Source organism: Bos taurus, chromosome 20 (genome assembly GCF_002263795.3).
Source record: "Bos taurus isolate L1 Dominette 01449 registration number 42190680 breed Hereford chromosome 20, ARS-UCD2.0, whole genome shotgun sequence".
In the NCBI taxonomy this organism is placed as follows: domain Eukaryota; kingdom Metazoa; phylum Chordata; class Mammalia; order Artiodactyla; family Bovidae; genus Bos; species Bos taurus.
The window spans coordinates 71,232,424-71,248,023 of NC_037347.1; the positions used below are offsets into that span (position 1 = coordinate 71,232,424).

A 15,600-nucleotide genomic window follows, 5' to 3' on the forward strand; every position below is an offset into this window, starting at 1 on the left:
CATCACCTTCTGTCCACAAACCACTCCGACACTTGTCTTTCGAGTCCCCTGAAGAGCCCAAGCGCTGCCACGAGACCGGGCTTCTGGAAGCTAGGCTGCGGGTGCGTGCGTGCTCCCCTAGCACACTTGTATGGCCGGGACGCCACTGTTAACGTCTGCTTTGCAACTGTCCGTTTCCATTTCCCTGCTCATCCTCAGAGCGCAGCCCCTGCCCACACGGGGCCGAGGACCTGGGGGTGCAGTGGGCCTCTTCACCCGAGGTCCACTGGCCAAAGTCAGCGCAGCCCCAGAGTCTTCCAGACTTCCAGGACTACAGACAGGGAGCCTGGCTGGGCCAGGCCACTGTGGGCACCGCAGAGGCAAGGCTGGGTGGGGGCGCAGGCTGTCCTCAGGCAGAGGCTGGGAGGGCCCCTCACCTGACGGGCCCCGGACAGAGGGAAGAGAAGGCCTCCCGGGTCGAGCCTGCCCATAGCCGCCTCTGGTCTCAGGGTGGAGTGTCAGGGCAGAGGAGGGCTCGGTGGTCCTTTCCCAGCTTGGTGCTTCTGAGGACTGCTGATGACCTCCAGGGCTGTTCCCTTTTCAGTTCTGGAAAATGCGTTATTTCATATTTCCCCAGAATTTCTAGAAAATTCCAAAATAAGAACAAAAGGAGGGACGAAAACAGAAGAAGTAAAAGCAACAAAGAAAGACAAAGCTATCATTCTTTACAGGTTAAAAAAAAAAAAAAAAAAATCCCTGCAAACCACAGAGGAAACTGGGAAAACAAGCGAATAATGGAATTTAGAGTTCTGGGAGGTGGCAGGTCACAAAACAAACATGCAACAGCCAGTAATGTTTGTCCTGTTTTGGTTTTTACATTTCAGCATAATTACAAGATCCATTACAGTAGCAACAAAAAATGTGAACATGCGTGAATTAATATAATGAGAAAGACTTGTGGGACCTGGGTGGAAAGATTAGACACTTTAAAGACAGTTTCCAGCAAATTTACTTTTAGAGTGAATGCTTTTTCAATCAAAACATGAAGGCACTTGGGGGAAAACTTTCCACAGTGATTCAAATATTCGTCTTGAGGGGAAAAGATTGAAGGCAAAAATGGCCTAGAGAATACTGAAGAGCAGGGGTGGGGGTGCTGAGGCAGGACTGCCGTCCTGTGAATCATGGGAACAGAGGGTCTGTGGAAACCCCACTTCTGCCAGGAGGGCCTCCTGAGAACCTAGCAAAAGCCAAGAAGGCTGTGCAGGAACGAGATGGGAGAGGCTGGGTGTGCCTGCAGGTGTGAGCAGGAGAGAGATGGGAGTGTCCAGGTGTGCCTGCAGGTGTGAGCGGGAGTGAGATGGGAATGTCCAGATGTGCCTACAGGTGTGAGCAGGAGAGAGATGGGAGTGTCCAGATGTGCCTGCAGGTGTGAGCGGGAGTGAGATGGGAGTGTCCAGGTGTGTCTGCAGGTGTGAGCGGGAGTGAGATGGGAGTGTCCAGGTGTGCCTGCAGGTGTGAGCGGGAGTGAGATGGGAGTGTCCAGATGTGCCTGCAGGTGTGAGCGGGAGTGAGATGGGAGAGGCCAGGTGTGCCTGTAAGTGTGAGCAGGAGAGAGATGGGAGAGGCCAGGTGTGCCTGCTAGTGTGAGCAGGAGAGAGATGGGAGAGGCCAGGTGTGCCTGCAGCTGTGAGTACAGGGCTCTGCTCACCCTCTCTGCTGCTATGTGGTTGGAGGTGGGGGAGATAACGACAGGGTGAGTGCAAGAGGGGAGGCTTCACCCACAGCTCTCCACCTGTCCCCCTGTGCTCTGGGGGCCTCTAACCCTAACTTCTCATCTTCCCTCGTTAGCAGAGCTCCAAACGTTGGCAGGTCCCTGTCCCAGTCTTCTCAACAGGCAGGTGTGGCCACATGACCACATTCTGGCTAACGGTGTGGTGTCTGATTTCTGGGCCACGTTCTGGGGAGGGGTGCTGATTGTCCCTTCCACTGTTTCTTCCCTCCACTACTGGAATACAAATGTGAGGGCTGGACCAGGAGCAGCTATGATGGATCAAGAGGTGAATGAAAGGAAACTATTGCACTGCTGAACACCCACCACCTTCAAGTCACTGCTTAAATGTCACCACCTTCTGGCACTGCTCCAACATCCCACTTAAAATCTCACCCCCAGACCCCTTCTCTTTGTGTCTCTTACTCAGAGCTCTTGTCGCGGCCTCTCATATGGAACTCAGGCTTCAGAGCTGCAGGGACTCCGGCCTCCTTGCGTCATCCCAGGGCTGGGCTCTGCTAGGCACCAGTACACATTCAGGGAATGGATGAATGAGTGAAGTGCTGCACAGGAGTGAGGTGCGAGGGGGGTGAACCTGAGGCTGGAGGGAAAGCAAACCGGGCACCCCTGGGGGCCCTGCCGTGGAAACCCGGGGACAGAGGTGGCTGGTTCTTGCCCAGGGCCCCCTTGCCTCCCCAGCCCCACCTTAGCCCTCCTGCCCTCCCGGGGCTTCTGCCAGGTAGAATTCTGAGGGAAGCCATCTGCCTGACCTCCTGGGCTGAATGACTAGACCCAGGTGGCCAAGAGGCCAGAGTGGGGGGTGGGAAATGCCAGGCCAGGGCCCCTAGCCCCCAGAGTCTCCCCGTGGGAGGCCTCTACCCTCGGTCACTGGGGAGTCTTGGTCCTGACCCTCAGTGGGCATTCTCAAGGTCCCCAGGCTGCTTCAGGGGGTGGCCGCACTCCCCACACCAAAGCCGGACCTCCAGCGTCCCTGGCCTGTCTCTCCCCAGACCAGCCCTGGCGCCTGGGGCGGGGTCTCCGGGGTTTTGCAAGGAGACCCCACGGCTGCGCTCTCCTGAAGAGACAGTACTGGCTTCCAGAGCAAGGTTTCAGCGTCTTGGGGAGCTAAGGGGCGCTCTGCGAAGGTGGGCACAGCCTCTGCCCACGGCCCGACGGCTTTCCGCGGTGCCCGCGTCCCTCTCTGCGCCCCGGGCGCCCACGCCCGCGCCGGCCTAGGTCCCAGGGGCTCAGGGTCCATTGGCCTCTCGGGTGCAGCCCGTCCGGCCCCGCCCCTCCAGGCCCCGCTCCTCCCCGCCCTCCCCACACCGGGCCCCGCCCGCGTCCTCGCCGCCTTCGCAGCGCCCGCACCCGGAGGCCGGGGCTGCCGGGGCTGCCGCTGGGGCCACCATGTCCCAGCGCTTTGTGGTGACCCCCGCGGCGGGCGGGGCGGGGGACGCGGGGCCCAGGCCCGGGGGCGGCGGCGGTCAGAGCTGCAGCTCCGGCCGGGGCCCCGACGCGGACCCCGCACCCTCCCCGGAGCCGCCGGCGGTGGACGCGCTGCCCATCTTGCGCTACTGCCGCGAGCCGAGCCGCTACTACGGTAGGTGCGCCCCCTCGGGGCGCCGCTTCCTCCGCGTCCGGGGCGCAGGGCCGGGCCGGCGCCGTGGATCCGGCGGGAGGACTCCGGGGCGCTGACCTCGGGGCCGCCGCGGGTGGTTGCGTGGTGTCGAACTGGGGTTCACCTGGTGCGCCCGTCTGCCTTGCTCCCCGGGGGGAGGACGGGGGAGGGCCTTGGCTGAGCGCCCCTCATCACGGTCCCCCTGCCTGTCGCGGGGCTCCGGACAGGAATCCGTCCTGGGCCGCTGTCCCTGGGGACTGGCTGGCGACAGCCCCAGGCTCCTAGTGACAGCACCGCTCTGGGAGTGCAGGGTCCAGGCCAACTCAGCTGTGGTGTGTAGGGGCGGGGACTCGGGGACCACCAAGCACACGCTGGCCCCTCCGCAGCCTGAGGTGCTTGGAGGACCGCCAGCCGCGCCCGCGTCCCCGCTGCCTCCTCCCCAGTTCCCCCACCCCTGCCTTTCATTCCTGACCCCCTGCCTGCGCCTCACCTTCAGCCTCCAGACCCGGACGAGGGCGAGGGCGTCCGAGGGCGCAGGCACCTGTGGCCGCCCCGTCTGCTCGGAGGGCTGGTTCATCGGACACTGGTCAGGCCACTGGGTCTCCAGTCCCGCTCTCCGCCGGGAGCCATTTCCTGGGCTCTGGGGTGGGGGTGGGGGGTGCGTGGGCACCTGATGACTGACCTGCACGCAGCCTCAACCCCAGAACCAGAGGGGTCCTCCCCACCTCCGAGGGGCCTCCCCGCTCCCTCCGAGGGGCCTCCCCGCTCCCTCCGAGGGGCCTCCCGGCTCCCGCAGACCCTGAGTCTCCTGTGAGCGCTGAGCGGTGCGCATCAGAGCCACTCCGTATTTCTGGGGTGTCGTGCCGGCCTGCATCCCTTCTGGGGAACCGAGGTAGAGGGGTGCACGTTCTGGGGCCGTGGCAGCGAGAGGCTCAGCAGCAGGCTCCCCATGGACCCCTGCCCAGGGAGGGCTCCCGACACAGCCTCGGCCTGGGCCAAGGGGCCTCAGCCTGGCCTGTTGGCTGGACCCCGATGGGCGCCGTCCCGCGTGGGGCTGCTCTCCCACGCGGCAGGGCCCAGCAGGGGGACGCGACCTGCCCCGCGCCTTGTTGCCCTTTGCGCCCTCTGTGATGCCCTTTGCGCCCTCTGTGATGCCCACCCTCAGCACCCTCTGTGATGCCCTTTGCGCCCTCTGTGATGCCGACCCTCGGCACCCACTGTGATGCCCTTTGCGCCCTCTGTGATGCCCACCCTCGGCGCCCTCTGTGATGTGCCCTTTGCGCCCTCTGTGATGCCCTTTGCGCCCTCTGTGATGCTGACCCTTGGCACCCTCTGTGATGCCCTTTGCACCCTCTGTGATGCCCACCCTTGGCGCCCTCTGTGATGTGCCCTTTGCACCCTCTGTGATGCCCTTTACACCCTCTGTGATGCCCACCCTCGGCGCCCTCTGTGATGTGCCCTTTGCGCCCTCTGTGATGCCCTTTGCGCCCTCTGTGATGCCGACCCTTGGCACCCTCTGTGATGCCCTTTGCACCCTCTGTGATGCCCACCCTCGGCGCCCTCTGTGATGCCCTTTGCACCCTCTGTGATGCCGACCCTCGGCACCCGCTGTGACGCCCTCGGCGCCCACTGTGCTGGCCTGTGCCCCTGGGGACGCCCTCCGCTGGCCTCCTGCTGTCTCTGTGCTCACACTCACGTGCAGGAAGGGCACTGCCCTGCGTCCTCTACGTTGCAGGTGTGAGAACGGGGACCCCTGACTCCAGGACCGCCCCCACCCACCTCTTCTTGTGGGGCAGCTGTCTGGGCTCAGGCTCCCTGCCGCCCCCCGCCCCCACCCATTCAGCGTCCAGCCCTCAGGGGTAGAAACCGCGCTGAGTCTGGGGCCACTGCCTGGCTACCCAGCCGATAGACAGCCAGGCTCCAGTGGTACGGGAGTTCACGGGCACAGCGCCGCCAAGGATCAATCCAACGATTTTCTGTCGTTCCCACTGGACGAGAACAAAGGACCTATTATTTGACGCTGCCATTAAGAAGACAACGCAGACTAAGTTGAAAGCAGCAAGTGCGGGTCTCACCAGTGTGCCTGGGGCTGAGCCAGGGAGCGCTCGGAGGGCACCTGTCCTGAGCTGCCCGTCACCCACAGGTGGTGGGGTGACCCAGGGGCGCCTCCTCACGGCAGGGCCCAGGCCGAGGCCATATCGGGAGCCCTCCCTGGCCTCCCGGCCACTGATGACCAACTGGAGGAGCCACTGGGCGGTCTGGTCACCGACTTGGTCCCGCGCGCAGGGCGGGTAGGAGGCCACGCAGCTCGCCCGGGAGGGGCCCTGGGGGTGGGCAGGGTCGCGGGTGGTCGGGGAGGACCCGGCCGGCAGTGAGCGTGGGGACTTCCCGGGAGAGGGGTGCTGCAGAGAGGCCCCAGGGCAGGCCCTCCGGTGGGATCGGTGGGCTTTCCAGACACCTCGCTTCCCCTACCCTCCTCCTTGTGTCCCCACCCTGAGGGTCACACCACTCAGAGGCCCCGCCTCTCAGAGGCCAGACCACCCCCGGCCACCTCGGTGTCTCTGTGGCCCGAGGCGGGCTGCCCTTGAAACAGGCCCTGAGCAGAAGGTTCTAGAAGCGGGGGCCAGGCCCTGCCTCTCAGGGCCAGTGGACAGCGCCTGTCACTTCCGTCACTTCCGGGAGGGGCCTCCCGCTGGGCTGGTGGGGCCTGCCTGCCCAAGGGACTTTGAGGACCACCCGCCAGCCTGTCCATCTGGGCAGCGGGAGCTCAGCGATGTGGCCTGATTGGGCCTGCCCTGGGCCTGGGGAGGCGGGCACCACAGCATCAGCTGCACGGCCGCCCTGGGAGGAGGCAGGTGAGGGGGCGGCAGGGCCTCTGCCAGGGTCTCAGCGGTGCCCACAGCGTGGGCTCGACCTCTGCTTGCCTGCTCTGGGCCTCCGGCCCTCCTGCTGCTGGCCTGGGCGGGTGTGCTGGCCTGGGAGTGGGAGGTGCCCAGGGGCCTGAGGCTGAGGGGCTCTGGGGAGGTCAGCCCCCTTGTCTGCCCGCCTTGTGGGCAGCCCTGCCCTGTGCCCTTGGAGATGCCGGGGCGGGGCGGGGAGACTGGCTTCCCACGTCAGGGGACCGTCCCCCCAGCATCGCCCCACCTCCACCCTGATCAGGGTTTGGCCCTCCGGGTCCTTTTGGAGACAGGGTGTTATGCTGGTGAGACGCGAGTCCTGCAGGCTCCCGGGGTTACGCCTGGCGGAGGGAAGTGCGGGCCTCTCGCTCTGAGCACTCGAGCGAGTGTGTTTGTGCTGTTTCTGTGTGTGTGTGTGTGTTCACGCACATCTAATGTTCACGTGTGCCACTGTGTGTGCTTGTGTCTGTGTGTCTGTGTGCTGGTGTGTGTCTAATGTCTGTGTGTGTCTGTGTGTGTGTATCTGTGTGTCTAGTATGTCTGTGTGTGTGTTGTCTGTGTGTCTAGTCTGTGTGTGTCTGTGTGTCTGTGGGTCTAGTATGTGTGTGTCTGTGTGTGTCTGTGTGTTGTCTGTGTGTGTGTCTGAGTGTGTCTAATGCTGATGTCTGTGTGTGTTTGTGTCTGTGTGTGTCTGTGTGTGTGTCTGAGCGTGTCTAATGCTGATGTCTGTGTGTGTTTGTGTCTGTGTGTGTCTGTGTGTGTCTGTGTGTCTGTCTGTGTGTGTCTGTGTTGTGTATGGGCCCCTGTGGGAGCTGGGGGAGGATTCCTCCTGCAGCTTAAACCACCCACAGCGCGTCCCTGGCTTCCCTTCTTTGCTACAGAACATTCATCTCGGCTTCTTTTCCGGGGCTGGGGCCGGGCAGGGGGTTAGTTCTGAGGCACCAGCTCCCTTTACACATCAAGCTTCTCTTTAAATAGAAGCTTTAGCTCCTGAGAGCCAGGACCTGTGTCAGGTGGCACGGTGGGGCCCCGGCCCCCGATGCCCTGGGTGGGCCCTCTCTGCCCACCCCGCACGTGCCAGCTCACACCGCAAATAGGCACAAGGGGGTCTCTATCGGTGGCCATGGGACGCCCTTTACCCACTGGCGGCTGCGCGCACAGGCCAGCTCTGCCCCGGGGCCCCTGTGGCCGCCCACTTCAGGCTGCCCTCCTGCACCCTGTGGGTAGTGCCCACCTGGCCTCTGGCTCCCTGCCCTCCGCCTCCCACCTGGCCTCTGTCCCCGTGAGCAGGGCTGTGGCCCCAAACAGGCCTGGGCTGGCACTCCAGAGGTGTGTCCACAGGGTTGACTCTTGGCCCAGTATAGTGATTGGAGGGGTGACTACGAACATGGGGCATGAACGGACACTGTCAAAAGACAACCGACAGGTGGGAGGAGGTGCCTGCAACTCGTACGTCTGATGAGGGATTAATATCCACAATATATAAAGGACACCCACAACTCAACAATAGCAACAAAATCCAATCACTAAAAAACGGGCAAAGGTCTGAAAGTCATCTCTCCAAAGAAGACATATGAATGGCCAGTAAGCATGTGGAAAGATGCTCAGCTGCACTGGTTATCAGGGAGACGCAAATCAAAACCACGAGATGCCACTTCTTACCCATCTGAATGGCTATTAAAAAACCCAGACAATCACAAGTGTCGGCGAGGATGTGGAAGTAGCAGTGCCTGTGCACGGCCGATGAAAGCGGAAAACGTGCAGCCCTTGCGGAAAACGGCCTGGCGATTCCTCAAAAAACTAATCAGAGCTACTGCCTGACTCAGAGGTCCCACTCCTGGCTGTGGACCCAGTGGAACTGAAAGCAGGAGCCTGAACGGACTCCGAGCACCTGAGTTCACAGCGGCGGCGTGGAAACATCCCGGTGCCATCGCTGGATTGGCGGATCCACAGCCGTGGTGCGCACGCAAGAGAGAATGGGGCTCCAGCTGGAACGGGAGGACGCTCTGGCCTCCGCGACAGCGCAGGCGAGCTGTGAGGGCTTTGTGCTCAGTGAGCTGAGCCAGACACAGAAGGGACAGCTTGCCGGACTCTCCCTCTGTGAGGCCCCCGAGCAGCCCGGTCTCGGGGACAGAAAGCAGAGAGGTGAGGCTGGGGGCTGGGGCGGGAGAGGGGGTTCAGCGATGCTGAGGACAGGGCTTCCCTTGGGGAGACCAGAGAGTTCTGGGGGTGGTGGGGCGGTGTTCACACAGCAGCGTGACTGTCCTTAACGCCGCTGAGCTGTGCATATTAAAATGGCTGAAAATGCTGCTTCCTGCCATAGAGGTTTTACAAGACAACAAAACACCCCCAAAGTGGAAATACAGAAGGGCCGGGCAGACAGGAAAAGTAAGTTCTTCCCCAGGCTCCGTTCCGCCCAGAGAACCCTGGTCTCCCGTCTTCCATCTTCCGGGAGAGGCCAGATTGATTAACTCAATTCACACCGCGAGGCCTTCCCAGGAGTGGTCCTTTTTAATCTAAATTGCTCTCTGCAGGTGCGCGTTCAGGCCTCTCACAAGAGTGTGTTTGTCCACGGGCCTTCCTGTCTCAAAGCACTCCCCGTGAGGCCCTTCCCGTCCTGGAGGGGTGGGCGCAGGTCAGGACGGCCCAGCCATGCTGCTGCCCCTGGCTCTGCCTCTGCCCCTGGTGGGAAGGGGCGGCGTGCCCCCAGCCTCCCTGCCCGCCCAGGGCCCTCCTCTCTGGATGTGCGGGGATCTCAAGGCTGCCCTCAGCTGGGGGCACAGACCGGACTCCCCCTCCTGCACTGGCGGTCCTCAGCACAGACCCGGGAGCTCGGGTCTGTCAGAGGGAAGGGCGGGTGGGCCCTGCGTGCTCCTGGCCTCGTGGCTTCCTCGCCCTTCCTCACAGCCTCTGCTGTCATCTGTCCTCTGCTCAGGGTGGGGTGGGAGCCGCCTGCACTTCTGCCCTGGGTGCAGCAAACCTCCTGGGTCAGAGCTGGGGTGGGCTGAGCCTCATGCCCTCTAGGGGCCTGGGTGCAGGCGCTCGAGGCAGGACCCGGCAGGCAGGGCCCGGCGCTGACTTCCGCACTGTGTCTTGGCCACGGGCAGGGAGCCTGCCTGTGTGTGTGCGCGTGTGTCTGTGTGAACAGTCTGTGTGTGTGTCTGTGGGCACGAGGGTGCGTATGTGCCTGTGTGTGCATGTGTGTGGCAACAAGGGCCCTGTGATGGGCTCAGAGCCGGGCAGCCCTCCCCTCCCGCCGTCCGGCCGCCCTCTTTCCTTCTGTCTGTGGGGCTGGTGGGTGCTTTCTGGCAGCCTCAGTGGAGGCAGGGTGTGGTGCCAGCCTCCCTGACTCCCTGCCCTGAGCTCAGGGAGCAGGGGGCCCTGGGGTAGAAGAGGCCACGAGTCGGGGAGGTTCACCCACAGCACAGCTCGGGGCTGCTCTGGCTTTCTTTGAGGGGGTGCTTGGGACGTTCTGGCGTCTCGTGGGCTCACCTCCCGGGCTGTGGGGGCCGCCCCCTTCCAGGGGGACTTCTTGGGGTCTGGAGGGTCCCCAGCCCTGCCCTGCACAGGCGGGTCACACCCCAGGCCTCAGGGGAGCCGGCACAGGGCCACAGCCTCCTCGGCCCCTGTTGGCCTCGCAAGCAGGCGCCCAGGATCCGGCGGCCACCCCGTGGGGGGAACGGGCGGGTAAAGTCCATTCTCCTCTCTCGACGTTCAGCTGGTTTGTCTGCACTGAGCTCCACACGCATCGAAAGGGCAGAGTGTGGGCTGCGGAGGGACGGGGCTCGTGGGGGTGGGTCAGTTGGCAGCACCCTGGGCGGTAACTTCAGCCTGGGGTTGGGGGACAGAGCGAGACGGAGAAACAGGAAGATAAGGAGACGGGAAAGTGTGCACAGAGAAGGGGTGGGGAAGGGGCCCGCTGACCCCTTGAAACGTGGCCAGTGCAACCCTGGAACAGGATTTAGTTTTTAAATGTTTAATTAGTTTAACGTGAAACTTAACTGCGTGCTCTGCGGCTGCTGAGCCGAATGGTCTGGGCGCTGGGGATGCCGCAGGGGAGGGACCAGGCAGGGCCCGCCGGACGACCGCCTGTGGAGCGGGCGGTGGGTGGTGGACGTGCCGGGACTCTGTGATGACCGACGAGTGGGCCGGCCTGGCTGCTGTCCCCAGTGTTCCTCCGCCTGGGTCCTGACCCCCCAGGACCTCAGAACATGACTGCGTTTGGAGACGGCGATTAAGGTGGATGCAGTCACTAGGGTGGCTTCATCCCGGCTGTCCTTATGAGAAGGGGAGCTCGGGACACAGAGACACAGAGGGGCTACCTCCCCGCGGACCCTGCCCAGTGCCCCCGGCTCTGTGCTGCCCTCAGCCCCCAGGTGGCTCCCCCGCCTCCCCACAGGGCACTCTGGTGGCCACGGGGAGCGGGGGCCCTGCGGCCGGGTGTCTGTGGACTGCCTTACCCGCACCAAGCCTCCTGCCCCCTCTTCCCCGCCACCTGACCCCTCCCCAGGGCCGGCTCCTGTCCTCGTTGCCTGGAGACGCAGGCACTCCCGTCCCCCTGGACTCACGAGCAGAGCAGGCGGCACTGCGACGCTGAGCAAGACTGTGCCGGGCGCACGGGGCCCGCGTCCCGTTTACAGAAGGACGCCTCCCAGGGGTGCGGGGCCGTGGAGCCTGCAGGTAATGCCAGCCACCCGCCTCCAGCCTGAACGCCTGTGCCCACCCGCCCAGGGCTGTTAGTGAGCTGAGGGCGACCACCCACAGATGTGGCCACTACCCAGACGGTGGTCAAGAGGACCCCAGTGCTGGGTGGAGCCAGCCAATGCCAGGGCCACCTTCCTCAGGAGGTACCCATCCGAGCCCATGCAGGTCGGGGGCTGCAGGGTCCTAGGGGCCTGGGTCCTGCCCTGCAGCCTGCACGAGAGACCCCGCCCTCCTGTGGACTAGGGCGTTCCGTTGGCCCGCAGGGAGGGGTCCCCAGGCCCCGGATGCTGCTCTACCGCACGCCCTCCTTGGAGTCCTGACCTGTGAACACAGGCTGGGGCTCGTGGCCCTGCAGGGTTTCCCAGTCTGACGGGCGTGGGGGCCCCTTGGGTCTTGGGGGGTTGCTGAGCACTGCAGGGGAGCCGTGAGGCTCTCAGCCTGAACCAGCCTGGCTCGGGAGGGGGGTCTGTGCCCACCGACCTCGATGTGCTGAGGCGAGGACATTCCCAGCCACGGTGCAGTGTCTGGAGGCCTGGAGTGTGTACCCAGGTACCCCTGGAAATGCTGTTTTAGGGCAGGCTGCGAAGGTGTCAGAACGTGGGGGGCTAGGACGGCGGGGTGGGGGGCTCACAGATGTTCGTAAGACACGCAGGCCTGGAGTTGGGTCGCAGATGTGGAGCCTGGCTGCCCACATCTGTCTGGCACGGCCACGCGGCCCATCTGGAAGGCAGACCACCTCACAGAGCAGCCTTGTCTGCTGGACGGGCCAGGCCTCGCTGTGCAATCTCCACGGGCTGTGCGCCCTTGGTGGGGGCTGGGGGCTCTGGGCACCGCGTCCTGCACTGCCCGCCCCACGTGTGTGGCCCACAGCCCCTGTTATAGGCACGTGGTGGGGTGGGGGGCCCAGGTTTGATGCCACTCATGGGCTGAATGGTGATCCCTAAAGACACATCCTTGCCCTGACCCCTGGTATCTTCCTGGAAAAAGGCTCTCTCCAGACGTGATTCAGGGTCTGGAGATGACGAGGTCATCCTGGCTTCGCTGAGGGCCCTGGCTCCAAGATGAGTGTCCTGAAGAGACATGGAGGGGAGGAGATGGGCATGCAGAAGACGGGGACAGAGGCTGACCACCTGCAGCCTCAGACGCTGGTCGAGGCAGGACGCATACTGCCCCCAGCCCAGGCCCCACGCGAGCCTCCAGCCCCAGAGCCGAGCGGATGTTTCTGAGTCAGGCCACCCGCTGTGGTTACAGGTCTCAGCACCCACAAGACCCCGCTCTCGAGGGGCGCCCGTGGGGCTGGGCGGGTTTGTCTGAGGTGCACCCTGGCCCTGGCGGGGAGGGTGCAGAGGAGCCTGGGCGTGCCCGACGCCGCCTCGCTGGACCTGCCAGGGCCTCCCCCTGGGCGGCATCGGCATGGCTGCCCTCCAGGAGGCCTCACGTGCTCCGCTGCTCGGGACGCGTGGCTGGGCGCGGGGGCACGACCGCAAGCACAGGGCTGGAGGAGCCCAGGGGCAGCAGGCCCAGCCCAGACCGCCTCCCTCCCGAGCACCCGCCCTGCCGCCCAGGAGCCCGCGTGGCCCCCCAGACCCACCGTCCTGAGGGCCTCACGGGCGGTCCCGCTGTCACCCCAAAGCCGGGGGTGCCTTGGGGTTCAGCCAGTTCAGTTCAGTCGCTCCCTAGTGTCCGACTCTGCGACCCCATGAACCGCAGCATGCCAGGCCTCCCTGTCCATCACCAACTCCTGGAGCTTGCTCAGACTCACGTCCATCAAGTCAGTGATGCCATCCAGCCATCTCATCCTATGTCGTCCCCTTCTCCTCCTGCCCTCAATCTTTCCCAGCATCAGAGTCTTTTCCAATGAGTCAACTCTTTGCATGAGGTGGCCCAACTATTGGAGTTTCAGCTTCAGCATCAGTCCTTCCAATGAACATCCAGACCTGATGTCCTTTAGGAGGGACTGGGTGGATCTCCTTGCAGTCCAAGGGACTCTCAAGAGGCTTCTCCAACACCACAGTTCAAAAGCATCAATTCTTCAGTGCTCAGCTTTCTTAATAGTCCTACTCTCACATCCATGCATGACCACTGGAAAAACCATAGCCTTGACTAGACGGACCTTTGTTGGCAAAGTAATGTCTCTGCTTTTCATTATACTGTCTAGGCTGGTCATAGCTTTTCTACCAAGGAGCAAGCATCTTTTAATTTCATGGCTGCAATCACCATCTGCTGTGATTTTCAGTTCAGTCACTCAGTCGTGTCCAACTCTTTGCGACCCCATGGACTGCAGCACACCAGGCCTCCCATCACCAACTCCCAGGGCTTACTCAAACTCACGTCCATCGAGTTGGTGATGCCATCCAGCCATCTCATCCTCTGTCGTCCCCTTCTCCTCCTGCCCCCAATCCCTCCCAGCATCAGAGTCTTTTCCAATGAGTCAACTCTTCGCACGAGGTGGCCAAAGTACTGGAGTTTCAGCTTTAGCATCATTCCTTCCAAAGAAATCCCAGGGCTGATCTCCTTTAGGATGGACTGGTTGGATCTCCTTGCAGTCCAAGGGACTCTCAAGAGTCTTCTCCAACACCACAGTTCAAAAGCGTCAATTCTTCAGCACTCAGCTTTCTTCACAGTCCAACTCACATCCATACATGACCACAGGAAAAACCATAGCCTTGACTAGACGGACCTTTGTTGGCAAAGTAATGTCTCTGCTTTTGAATATGCTATCTGGGTTGGTCATAACTTTCCTTCCAAGGAGTAAGCGTCTTTTAATTTCATGGCTACAGTCACCATCTGCAGTGATTTTGGAGCCTGAAAAAATAAAGTCTGACACTGTTTCCACTGTTTCCCCATCTATTTCCCATGAAGTGATGGGACCAGATGCCACAACCTTCATTTTCTGAATGTTGAGCTTTAAGCCAACTTTTTCACTCTCCACTTTCACCTTCATCAAGAGGCTTTTGAGTTCCTCTTCACTTTCTGCCATAAGGGTGGTGTCATCTGCATATCTGAGGTGATTGATATTTCTCCTGGCAATCTTGATTCCAGCTTATGCTTCTTCCAGCCCAGTGTTTCTCATGATGTACTCTGCATATAAGTTAAATAAGCAGGGTAACAATATGCAGCCTTGACGTACTCCTTTTCCTATTTGGAACCAGTCTGTTGTTCCATGTCCAGTTCTAACTGTTGCTTCCTGACCTGCATATAGGTTTCTCAAGAGGCAGGTCAGGTGGTCTGGTATTCCCATCTCTTTCAGAATTTTCCATAGTTTATTGTGATCCACACAGTCAAAGGCTTTGGCATAGTCAATAAAGCAGAAATAGATGCTTTTCTGGAACTCTCTTGCTTTTTCCATGATCCAGCAGATGTTGGCAATTTGATCTCTGGTTCCTCTGCCTTTCCTAAAACCAGCTTGAACATCAGGAAGTTCATGGTTCACGTATTGCTGAAGCCTGGCTTGGAGAATTTTGAGCATTACTTTGCTAGTGTGTGAGATGAGTGCAATTGTGCGGTAGTTTGAGCATTCTTTGGCATTGCCTTTCTTTGGGATTGAAATGAAAACTGACCTTTTCCAGTGCTGTGGCCACTGCTGAGTTTTCCAAATTTTGGAGCCCCCCAAAATAAAGTCTGTCACTGTTTCCATTGTTTCCCCATCTATTTGCCATGAAGTGATGCTACCGGATGCCATGATCTTAGTTTTCTGAATGTTGAGCTTTAAGCCAACTTTTTCACTCTCCTCTTTCACTTTAATCAAGAGGCTTTTTAGTTCCTCTTCACTTTCTGCCATAAGGGTGGTGTCATCTGCATATCTGAGGTTACTGATACAGCCCGGCATTTCGCATGATGTACTCTGCATATAAGCTAAGCAAGCAGGGTTACAATATACAGCCTGATGTACTCCTTTCCCTATTTAGAACCAGTCTGTTGTTCCATGTCCAGTTCTAACTGTTGCTTCTTGACCTGCATACAGATTTCTCAGGAGACAGGTAAGGTGGTCTGGTATTCCCATCTCTTGAAGAAGTTTCCACAGTTTGGTGTGATCCACACAGTCAAAGGCTTTGGCACAGTCAATAAAACAGAAGTAGATGTTTTTTCTGGAACTCTCTTGCTTTTTCTGTGATCCAGTGGATGTTGGCAATTTGGTCTCCGGTTTCTCTGCCTTTTCTAAATCCAGCTTGAACATCTGGAACCTCTTGGTGGGTGTGAGCAAAAAGTCACAGGGTGGGAGAGGAAGGTTATAGTGTTACAGCAAGTGAGGAGGACCCCAGGGGTCTCCCCCAAACAACGAGACTGGGGGTGCTTTAAACTAAGGGCACAGGCACATTCATGAAGGGGCCTGAGCAAAGAACTCAGCCTAGAACTGGGGCAGAGTCCACAGACACCAGGCCTGAGCTGATGGAAGTCACCCCTGTCAACACCATCCTTCCCTGCCCCAGGGTGGGCCCTCGGGAGGGGCTCAGACTGCTTTATGCTGAACCATTGTTTCTTCCCTTTGTTCCTGTTCTCTCCCTTCCCTGAAGATCACTGATCACTGAGACCCGTCCCAGGGCAAGCCTGCCTTCAGGCTTCAATGACAAAGCAGTTCAGTCGCTCAGTCGTGTCAGACTCTTTGCGACCCCATGAATCGCAGCATGCCAGGC

At 60.7% G+C, this 15,600-nt stretch overlaps 1 protein-coding gene and 1 long non-coding RNA gene across 2 annotated transcripts in view; one reads left to right on the forward strand and one right to left on the reverse strand.

The window, feature by feature from the left end:
- Positions 1–638: 638 nt before the first annotated feature.
- Positions 639–4,850, reverse strand: LOC112443023 (uncharacterized). The gene is made up of 4 exons (XR_009492022.1): positions 4,164–4,850; positions 3,856–4,005; positions 2,174–2,348; positions 639–2,019 (listed from the first exon to the last, which is right to left on the reverse strand). It is a non-coding gene; the product is annotated as an uncharacterized lncRNA (long non-coding RNA).
- The window catches only part of SLC12A7 (solute carrier family 12 member 7), a 65,493-nt gene continuing 52,994 nt past the window's right edge, over positions 3,102–15,600 (forward strand). The window contains exon 1 of the mRNA XM_024981553.2: positions 3,102–3,347. Coding sequence (XP_024837321.1) covers positions 3,155–3,347 — 193 coding nt within the window. The 5' untranslated portion in view covers positions 3,102–3,154. The remainder of the gene's footprint in view (positions 3,348–15,600) is intronic.